This window comes from Ochotona curzoniae, unplaced genomic scaffold, assembly GCF_017591425.1.
Source record: "Ochotona curzoniae isolate NIBS_2020 unplaced genomic scaffold, NIBS_Ocur_1.0 contig_2699, whole genome shotgun sequence".
NCBI classification, from domain to species: Eukaryota; Metazoa; Chordata; class Mammalia; order Lagomorpha; family Ochotonidae; genus Ochotona; species Ochotona curzoniae.
The window spans coordinates 5,926,400-5,937,562 of NW_024465561.1; the positions used below are offsets into that span (position 1 = coordinate 5,926,400).

Here is an 11,163-nt window from a genome sequence, read left to right on the forward strand (position 1 = left end):
TTATTTAAAACACTTCAGTACGCACTGACATGTATAATTCTTTGGAATGACACTGAGTAAGCTTCCAAGAGCAATATGCATATGTAGCAGTTAAAACAACTGAAGTAGAATCTCAATTTTCAACATAAACTGCCAAAAAACATCAAACAATCCAAGTCAATTTTAAATCTAGTGTAATTATAATTTTCGTAATTTCAAATCCCACAAAGGTTCTTCAAGTGCTTCTATGTTTTGTTTATAAAACAGAAACAATCCAAATGGCAAAATAATATTGACATTTTATGAAACTGAGTTATAAACAAGTATTTGCTGTTACTCATTATTTTTATGTTTGAAATATTTCACAAATACCCTCAAAAGTTTTCGATCTTCTCCAGATCTATAAATCAAATTTAGAAAAAAAGTCACTTTAAAAAAAAAAAACCTGGTTCACTAATTATCAAGTAGAATATAACATACAGTCTCATACTACCAAAAACTCAGAAAAAAAGTAGTTTTTCAAAAATGTGAGCCACACAGAGATAAACAGAGAAAGAACTCATGCACTGATCCACAGACCAAATGGCCTCAACACTGAGGGCCAGGCCAGGCCCAGAGCCAGGATCTCAAAGCTCCTTCCGAAGCTCACGTGTAGGGGCCTGGCACAGACTAACAGCTAAAGCCTGTGCCTTGCATTTGCAGAATCCCATAAGGGCGCTAGTTCTAATCCTGGCAGCCCCACTTCCCACCAGCTTCCTGCTTATGGCCTGGGAAAGCAGTGGAGTACAAGTCGAAAGCCGTGGGACCCTGCACCCACATGGCTTGCCCAGAAGAGGCTCTGAGTTCCTGGTTTTGGCCACTTGGGGAATGAATCAATGGATGGAAAATCTTCATCTGTCTTCTCTGAATTTCTAACTTTCCAATACAAAAAAAAAAAGGAAGTGCAGCATTTGGGACTTAAACCAGCACCCCTATGGGAAGATGACTTAGCCTATTGCACCAGAGCATCTGCTCTACCTGCTCACCCAAGGTCTTGAATAAGTACCTGGAACCAGGTCTGGCGGCTTGGCCTAGTGGCTAAAGTCCTCTCCTTGAACGCACAAGGATCCCACATGGGCACCGGTTCTAATCCTGGCAGCTCCACTTCCCATCCAGCTCCCTGCTTGTGGCCTGGGAAAGCTGTCGAGGACAGCCCAAAGCTTTGGGACCCTGCACCCGTGAGGGAGACCCGGAAGAAGTTCCAAAATCCTGGCTTTGGATCGGCATAGCATCGGCCGTTGTGGGTACTTGGGGAGTGAATCATCGGACAGAAGATCTTCCTCTCTGTCTCTCCTCCTCTCTGTATATCCGCCTTTCCAATGAAAAATAATAAAAATAAATCTTTAAAAAAAAAAGTACCTGGAACCTTAAAAATCTTTGGTTTTCTTTACCTTTTTGATAGTAGTTACCTGCCCAAGGTAACCAGCAGTCCCACTCTCAATGAGAGGGACGTCCGCTGCCAGACACATTCTATTCACGTGATTTCGAGCCGCTGGAAGAAAAAGTCCAGTTAGCAATAGGGTTTTTGAACAGTTACCTTTAATGAGTTAGGATGGCATTCACACAAACTACTTTCCTCTGTTTTTATGGGCAATTTTCTTATGACTATGAATCCATGTTAATTACAGGCTCTTAAAAGAAATACATTTAGCAAAATTTCAAAGAAATTATATCACACATTTATTCCAAGGAAAATAGCCCTAGAAAGCAGTAATTTTTAAGTTTCAAAATGGCATCCTTCTGTGAAACCTGGAAGTGAATGAAAACAATTTAGACTATCAGCTTGGAACCATCAAGGCCATTTTGGGTCAGCAGAATATAAGGAGTCAGGCTAAAGCCATTCTAATTCTTCCTTAATGTTCCTTATTTTGGTATTTCTAAAAATTATTAACAACTTTACCAACAGCTTTTTACAAGTGGAAGTAAAATAAGCAAGGAATACTAAGTATTTTCACCCTTATATTCCAAACACAAATTTGTTAATACTGACAAGTTATTTTACATCTAATGACTTGAACCACCACCTTATATTGTGAAAAATTAAATGGCTATTAAAAAAATGTCCACATCCAACAGAATCCAGAGTTGGATCTTATGACACCAAATATACCTAAAATGATTCAAGAGCCATGGGTCCAAACTTCAGCATGCTATGACTTCATTCTCTAAACAGCAGTTTCAACCCCAACTGTGGAAAAACTGAAAATGCACGATGCTCAGGTTCCAAGCACACGTGATTGGCCGTCTCCGGTGAGACCTGGGTACTGGCCTCAATGCCTCCAGGAACAGAAGCGCCAAGGTTTCTCCGCCCCAAAGGTCAAGCACACCCACACAGAGCTCTCACCTTCCTGTTAATTACAGCTTTTGGTAGAACAGCTTAATACATGATAGGTAAATGCCTGACTGGCACAGTAATTTCTAGTTAAAATTGTAACTAACCAGCAAGCTTGAAGCCTGACCTTGCTTCCACTTAGGTTTTTTAAAGTACTAACCCAAAAGGAAATACTTAAATACTCATTATAAATAGCTGTGCTGTCGGGAGGGGAAAGATTGAGAATGTATCAAAATTATCTCACCTCTGTTATCTAAAGCATTCATAACTAATATGAATTGTCGAAAAAACTCCACATTATAGTCGGGGCTACAAAACAAAAGAATAAAGGTCACAACCAGCGTCAGCCTTAGCTACATCTTCACATTACCACACAGAGCCCTGAAATGTACAGCATGCACCCACACACATGCCAAGACCTGACATTAGCAACATCTATCACCTAGATGGTGGCATATAACGTTTGCTAAAGAAACAATTCTCACCGGCTACCGAGGGCACAAGAGGACAACCACGGGCCAGCACAAAGATGGCATGACTTCCCTAGTCGGCCCCTTCCGGCCTCCTGTGGCAGCCAGGGCCTGGGAACACACCAGGAGCACATTCCCAGGCTCTGCCTGGCCTCCGACTTCAGCTCGTGGGGTCAGGACCAGGCAGGGTGCAGGCCCCTGGAGTCTCTGCTTTTAGCAGCACTGGGAAAGCAACACTGGCTAAGGGGTTATATGGCCACAGGCAGGTTTGCAGCAAAGGAAATAAAAAGCTGGAGTCAAATGCCCTGAGAGCATTGAAGACTTTTCAAAAAATGTTAGTGCTTCAAACTAGGGCTTTTTTTTTTTTTTTTGGTATATAACTAGCTTATTTAGGAATTAGGAACACTGCTACCTCTAAGCAATGAGTTTGCACAAATGTACCCTTTGTGTCATTTGAATCTGGAACCTTGTATACATATAATCTAGTTTTAAATGTAAAAATAAAATAAATACCAACTAATTGCCTTTGATTTAAGGACATAATATTGAACTACCAAACAATATAATGCTTAACAAAACTCATGGGAAGCCCTTGCTTTGGAATGAACCGCCCTAGGCTTTGACAGACAAAGACCAAAGCAAAATAGATTAATCATACTAAATGTCACATTATCACTGAGCCTTTAAGGAAGACACAAGGTTATTTTAAATCCCATTTCCTTGTGAGCAGGACAACTGTGGATAAAGGACAAAGTCAGCCAAGTGTGCCTTTGCTCTAACACCTCCAAAGTTCCAGGATTCCTCTGTTCCAGACAGAAGCGCACCCAAGTGCTGCCCAGGACACAGCCCAGGGCCCGCCTAGAGCAGCTACAAGGCCACAGCTGAAATCAGGGAGAATGTGAAACCACAAAGTGAGACTCAGCAGATCTAAGCATATTCCACAAATTCAAATATTGGTTCACTTAACAAGAATATAATAAGGTCCTTTGCGGGTTTCTAAGTAATTATCTATTCATGGATTAAAATCTTTCATTGCTTATCTAAATCATTCGAAGTACGTTTATAGATTCGTGAAAAGAATGTCACCTATATTGGCAAAAATCACTACAATTCCATTCTAAAGGAAACCATTTTTTTTTTTAAAAGCAGCATGACACTAAGCTCTTTCTACTAACTAAATAATTAAAAACTCCACAAGAGGGGCCTGGTGTCCTAGCTAAAGTCCTCTCCTTGAATGCTGGGATCCCATATAGGCGCCGGTTCTAATCCCGGCAGCCCCGCTTCCCATCCAGGTTCCTGCTTGTGGTCTGGGAAAGCAGTTGAGGACGGCCCAAAGCCTTGGGACCCTGCACCTGCATGGGAGACCTAGAAGAAGCTCCAGGCTCCTGGCTTTGGATTGGCTCAGCTCCGGCCACTGTGGTCACTTGGGGAGTGAATCATCAGATGGAAGATCTTCCTTTGTCTCTCCTCCTCTCTACATATGACTTTGCAATAAAAACAAATAAATCTTAAAAAAAAAAAAACCTCCACAGGAAGCAATTCTGTAATACAGTAATTAATGCATACTTCATGATGCTGTCGTGGTAGGCTATAATGTTAGCTTTCGGATAAAACTGCAGTACACTTTCTTTGGCAACCTGGAAAAACAAACAACACTAAATTACTACAACATTTTTGTTTGCCTTTGAAATCTACTTTTGGCAGACACCAATACTGTTGTTCACCTACTTACACAGTACCTTACTTATATTAAACATTATAAAGAAATAAAAAGTGACACATTTCCAATAGGATTAAGCTACACACATACAGCTCTGAAATAACAGGAGAGCTCTCCCCTGCATCCCGGCAGGTTAGCTGCTACAGGAATGTCACCAGCGGAGGGACAGGTAATCAGGTCATTCATTCATGCATTCACTTCACAAATATTTACTGAGCTTTTGCCTGTGAACCAGAAATCATCTGAGGTGAATAGTGGGAAAAAAACACTAATCAAATAGCCATCCAGGTAATTCTAAACAACTACAAGCTATGATAACGGAGAGGCACATGCGAAAAGCGAGGCTGCTGCTAGGAGACTCCTGACTTGGTCTAAAAGGTAAAGTACCCCATGGAGAAGGGGGAAAAAATGCGTGGGCAGCAGAGAGGAAAACTCAAGCCCGTAGCTTCTCCAAGTCCCCAAATGGGCAAGGGCAACCTGCAGGGAAGAGGAAGCACAGGGCTCGTCCTGCACGAGCTCAGGAAGACTGCGGCCTCCAGCCCTCCACCCTCAGCTGAGAAGATGGCTTCACCCACTCGCACCCGATAACAGGGAAGGGTAGAGAAACAGCTACCTGCGCCTTGGATCTTCCAACATGCTTCTTTTGAAACAAGAACTGCCTGTTGAGGTTGCTGACATCGATGGTGTCCAGGTCAATCTGCAGATGCAAACAGGGCAGATCAGTGAGAAATGCTGGGGTCTATTGGAGAACTCCCCTTAGCACCCACAACTCAGAACTTAGGCATTTGCTACATCAGCACCAAAAAGCACTTGGGTCAGGTCACATCCAAAATTTTAATCTGATAAAACAGTGCATACAAAAGCAACCAAGATCTAACACCAGAGTTTTTGAGGGGCCACTGCTAATCTTCAGCCTGTGAGTGCAGGCATACCTTATGGGCAGCAATTCCTCATCGGACTCCACTTCCCATCCAGCTCCCTGCTCAGGGCCTGGGATAGTCCAAAGCCTTGGGCCCCTGCACCCGCGTGGAAGTTCCGGAAGAAGCTACGGGCTCCTAGATCAGACTGACTCACCTTCAGCTATTGGCCATTTGGGGAGTAAACCAGAGGATGGAAGATCTTTCTCTGTCTCTCCTTCTCTCTGTATATCTGCCTTGCCAAAAAAATAAATCTTAAAAAAAAAAAATCTGCCTTTCAGGGATTGGTGTGGTGGCTCAACAAGTTAATCCTCCACTTACAACATTGGCATTGCAAATGGGCAACAGTTCATGACCACCTTCTCCACTTCTGATCCAGAAGAGGATGGCTCAGATCCTTAGGACCCTGCACCCACAAGGGAGACTGCAAGAAGCTCCAGGCTCCTGGCTTTGCATCTCCCAGCTCTGGCCACTGTGCCCATCTGGGGAATGAACCAGTGGATACAAGATCTCTGTCTCTGTAAATCTGCTTTTCAAGTAAAAAAAATACATATGTTATAAAAATACTTTGAGGGTGACCCGGTGCGGTGGACTAGTGGCTAAAGTCCCTGCCTGGAAAGCGCTGGGATCCCGTTTGGGTGCCAGTTCCAACCCCGGCAGCCCAGCTTCCCATCCAGCTCCCTGCTTGTGTCCTGGGAAAGCAGTAGAGGACGGCCCAAAGCCTTGGGACCCTGCACCCACATGGGAGACCCAGAAGAATCTCTTGGCTCCTGGCTTCGGATCGCTCAGCTCCAGCCACTGAGGTCACTTGGGGAGTGAATCATCGGATGTAAGATCTTCCTCTCTCTCTCTCTCTCTTCTCTGACTTTGCAATAAAAATAAATAAATCTTTAAAAAAATATACTTTGACAAAGCCACATATTTTTGTTTCATCATTCCAGCAAATATTTGAGGAAATTCCTTAGATAATACAAAGATATGTGGACTCAAAAGCATTTTTTAATAGTCATAAGAAATGGTGTTTCAGAAGTCTGTTTACCCTGACTGCACATTATACGATGTATGCACGCATCAAAACATATGACACCCCATAAACTTGTACAATGATTTTTCTTAATTTTAAAGCTAGAAACAGAGAAGTATCTTGCATTCACTGGTTCACTCCCCAGGCAGCTTTCAACAGCAATGGTGAAGGCAGGCTGAAGCCAGAAGCAGGAACTCGGCCAGCAGGGACCTAAGTGCTAGAGGCATCAACTGCTCCCTCCCACAGCCACCAGCAGCAGGGTGCACACCAGGGACTCCGGCATCCCAAGCACCCAGCTCACCTCCAAAGGCACAAGTACACACATGTCAAGTTAAAAAATAACCAAAACTTAAAGGTGAATTTATTGGGGAAAAAAAAATTCGTTTTACCTAATCTTTCTTTCATACAGTGAATCGTTACCCTGTGATTTTGCATGCTAAATGACAAAGTGGCTAGCTGGGTTCCTGTTTGCCGTCTTTAACTTAAGTGCTTTTCTATGCAGTCTCACACTGATCTCTACCCGACAGCTGTGAAACCTGCATGTCTGACGTCAAAACGGGTGGCACGCTGAAAAAAAAAAAAAAAAACACCCAACACCTTTTAAGCTAGATCTAATTGCCATGCACAAACATACAGATGAAAAATGAATAAAACTGAAAGGCCAAAATCACTTTCTTTCTACTCCAATCAACGTGACGTAAACACTGAGACAGCCAAATGGCTTTGGCTACAAGTCCCGAAAACCATCCACAGCTGTGACCACCTACAGACATCTTCTTGCCTCTCGATGCGCCACAAAAGTGAAAACCAAATAAAAAAAGCTATCTTGTGTGGCACCAAAGGGTTTGGTAAACAAGTCAGCCGTAGTTACGAAAGCGTTAGTCATATATTTGGATGTGTCTTACGGACTCGGAAGCGAAGCTAACCCTTCAAAGTCGGACTGTGCGCGCCCGCGCACACACACACACCTGCTTCATTCATTCCTAATGTCAACACACACACCTCCCTACCCGCTCCTGCTTCATTCATTCCGAGCTTCAGCTCCATGGCTGATTTCAGCCCATTTCCCCTACACCTGACGCTTCGAAACGCCCACCCTAGGTCCCCAGGTAACGTCGCCAACCCCTCCCGGAGGACTCGAAATACAGAAGGCCATAGCTTCCCGACGATGTCCACCAACGCCAGCGTACGCGTGGACACGAGCGAGGACACTGCCCGGACACGGGGTCCACGATGGCAGCACAAGGCTGGCACCCGGGGCGACGGGGAATCGTGCCACCCGGAGAGAGTTACCCAACCCTCGTGGCTTCCCTGTGTCCTCATGCGTTAAAAATAAAACGGACTGAGAAGAGCGTTTGCAAGCCCGGAGCGGTAGCCACCAGCTGGTGCACGCGTGGGTGGGCGGCTCACGCCTCCACCCACGGCCTGAGTTACGGAGGGGACGTTCGAATCCAAGTCACAGCACCCACGAGGGGCTGCAGGCTGGCACAGCTGGACGACCGCTGGGCAGCGGGAGGACGCGCGGCCCACCCACCCCGCGCCCCCGAGGCTGCCCGCGGGGCGCAGGGGGGCCCGAGAGACCCGGGCCCGCGGCCTCCTCGGCGCCCACGGCCATCGCGCCCCGCACGGGCCCGCAGCTTCCCGCGACGCCTGCCGCCACGACCGCCCGCCCAGCCCGGGGCCCCGAGACGCCCCGCCGGCACGCGACCACAGCCCCTCGCCCGGCCGAGCGCGCGCGCGCGCGTCCCGCCCGCCCTCACCAGGTCGATGTGGGAGAAGCCGGTGAGCACGAGGTTCTTGAGGAGCTCGCAGCCGATGCCGCCCGCACCCACCACCAGCACCCGGCCCCCGGCCACGGCCTCGGCCAGCTCCCGAGGAAGTCCCCGCGACAGTGCCATGGCGGGACGACCACGAGCGGCGGCGACGACGGAGGCGGGAGAACTGAGCCGCCGCCGGAAGCGGGTGGGGGAGGGGCAGGCCCACTTCCGCTCCTGCGCACAGCCCGGCCGGCGACTGGCCTGCCACGGGCGCGTAGTGCGGCCAGTGTTCGAGACCTGGTGGCGCTTGCTGCGGACCCGCGACGTGACGGTAGAAGGGTTAAAGTGGCTTTTCTTCAAAATGTCCCAGAAATGCCCATCCGGACAAGAGAGGCAAGAACTGGACATTCTGTCCCGTAAGCTTAGTAAGATGTCATCAGAAACATGACAAGTCCCATTCGGATCATTTCTAACTATAAAAACTGGCCAAAAAGAAAGACAGCAAAGGGTAGGGAAACAACCATTCTATATACTCCGAGGAAAGATTTTTTGAGCCAAATTTCTTTAGATGGTAGCTTGACAACACCATTCAAAAACTCCAAAAATTGTGCAATCTGCTTGACTCATTCGTTTAAATTGTAGCAATTGGTGTCACTTACCACTGTTGTAAAAAAAGTAGTAACACCCATAGCGATGGTTATCTTGAAAATAAAAATGGGAGTGAATAAGTAACTAAAATTATATTCTTTGATGCATAGCTTAAACATTTTTAATGGCACAGTGCGATGGTTCAATGACTAAATCCTCGCCTTGCACACACCGGGATCCCATATGGTTACCGATTTCCCTTCCAGCTCCCTGCTTGTAGCTTGGGAAAGCAGTCGAGGATGGTCCAGTCTTGGGACCCTGCACCCACATGGGAGACCTGGCTCCTGGCTTTGGATCAGCCCAGCAATAGCGGTTATAGCCACTTGGGAAGCGAACCAGTGGACAAAATCTTTGTTTCTTCTTCACTCTGTAAATCTGCTTTTCTAATTAAAAAAAAAAAAAAAACATGCTGTGCACTGTTGACAAACCGTATTATGGGGAAAAACTTACAACATGAAAGTGAGGAAAAAATAGGATTTTTAGCATATGTAGTTTCAAAACATGTGCAGAAATAATTTATTCTTTTGTTTCCCAAAGGCTTAGGAATCAGGAAAAAAAGAATTGGAAGAAAAGAGATTTCACCTACCACACACCGGGCTGGGTCCTGACACACGTGCACACTGGGGACATTCCTGGCTGGTCCCAGCCACCTCTCAGCCTCAGAACCTTGCAGAGGCTGGTCTGATGTCCGCATTCCATGGCCTCAACATCTAGGCCCTACTCCTGGCCTTGTCTCAGCCTTCCTACTGACCTGGGTGCATCTGGGTACCTAAGGGGCTTTGCTTTTCTCTAAGAGCTTTATGTGTGTAAAACATTTACCCACCTTAAAAAATTCAAATAGGAGGCCCAGGCATGGTGGCCTAGCAGCTGAAGTCCTTGCCTTGCAGGCACCACGATCCCACACGGGTGCCAGTTCTAATTTAATCCTGAAAGCATTGCTTCCCATCCAGCTCCCTGCTTAGGTGCTGGGAAACCAGTTGCAGACAGCCCAAAGCCTTGCGACCCTGCATCCACATGGGAGACTCGGCAGAAGCTCCTGGCTTCTAGCATTGGATCGGCGCAGCTGCAGCCATTGTGGTCACCTGGGGAGTGAATCATCGGATGGAAGATCTTCCTATCTCTCCTCCTCTCTACATATGTCTGACTTTGCAACAAAAATAAATAAATCTTAAAAAAAAATACACAAAAGCAACAACAACCCTTCCCTGGCTATTTCCATTAGTCCAAAGCACTCCATCTGTCCACCCAGGTCCTCTGCTTGCAGTTCCCATCTGAATGAGACATGGCTCTCTGAGTCACTCTGCTGGTGCACAGGAGTCATTGGCAAGTAGGACAGAGCACTGCACAGCTCCCCCTGCAGGGCTAAGCTGAGCTCCACCCCACAGGGCTAGCAATCCTCAAGGTCTCACTGACCAGCTTCTGCAGTGGGCACACACAGCCACAGTCCCTCAGGTGTCCCTGGCAGAGGAGCAAGTGGGGCTTCTAAGACAACGCCAGGACAACGTCAGCCAGTGATCACCTCGGCCTCATCACTCTCACTGGCACAGGGAAGGAGCAAGCCCCAAGATGGCTGCTTCGTGTGTTTTCACATTGGTGTCAAGGGGAGGCATGAAAAGGGCTGTGACATACACACATTGCATGGACAGAGGTGAGAGAGGCAGGCAGCTGGAAGAGAGACTGTGCAGACACATGAGGTTCCCCTTCCTGTGGTGCTGTAGGAACAGGACAGAGGGGGACCTAGCACTGTGGCACAGTGGGTTAACCCACTGCCTGTGATGCCTGCATGCACTATCCAAGTGTGGCTGAGTCCCAGATAATCTACTTTGGAATAATTCTCTGCTAATGTACAAGAAAACTGGCAGAAAATGGACCAAGTACCACAAGACGGGGCTCCTTGCTCAAGGCTGTAGCCGGGCCTAGACATGGCTACTGAAGCTACTGACGCAATGGACAAGCAGATGGAAAACCCCTCCTTCTGCCACACTGCCTTTCAAATATGTAAGTTCATGAAAAAAAAAAAAAAAAGGGAGGGCCTAACCTTGCACATGCTAGGATCACATATGGGTGTCAGTTCTAATCCCAGCTGCTCCGCTTCCCATCCAGTTCCCTGCTTGTGGCCTGGGAAAGCAATGAAAGACAGCCCAAAGCTTTGGGACCTTGTTACCCATATGGGAGACCTGGAAGAGGCTCCTGGCTCCAGGCTCTTAGCTTCAGATTAGCTCAGCTCCAATCATTGAGGCCACTTGGGGAGTGAGTCAGTGGATGGAAGATCTTCCT

The 11,163-nt window shown here is 46.9% G+C and overlaps 1 protein-coding gene across 1 annotated transcript in view; it reads right to left on the minus strand.

Annotated features, from left to right (window-relative positions):
* UBA2 (ubiquitin like modifier activating enzyme 2) overlaps positions 1-8,434 on the minus strand; it is a 28,274-nt gene extending 19,840 nt beyond the window's left edge. Inside the window, exons 1-5 of the mRNA XM_040976448.1 lie at positions 8,242-8,434; positions 5,154-5,237; positions 4,387-4,457; positions 2,595-2,659; positions 1,410-1,510 (exon numbers count right to left, since the gene is read on the minus strand). Coding sequence (XP_040832382.1) covers positions 1,410-1,510; positions 2,595-2,659; positions 4,387-4,457; positions 5,154-5,237; positions 8,242-8,379 — 459 coding nt within the window. The 5' untranslated portion in view covers positions 8,380-8,434. The remainder of the gene's footprint in view (positions 1-1,409; positions 1,511-2,594; positions 2,660-4,386; positions 4,458-5,153; positions 5,238-8,241) is intronic.
* Positions 8,435-11,163: the final 2,729 nt, after the last annotated feature.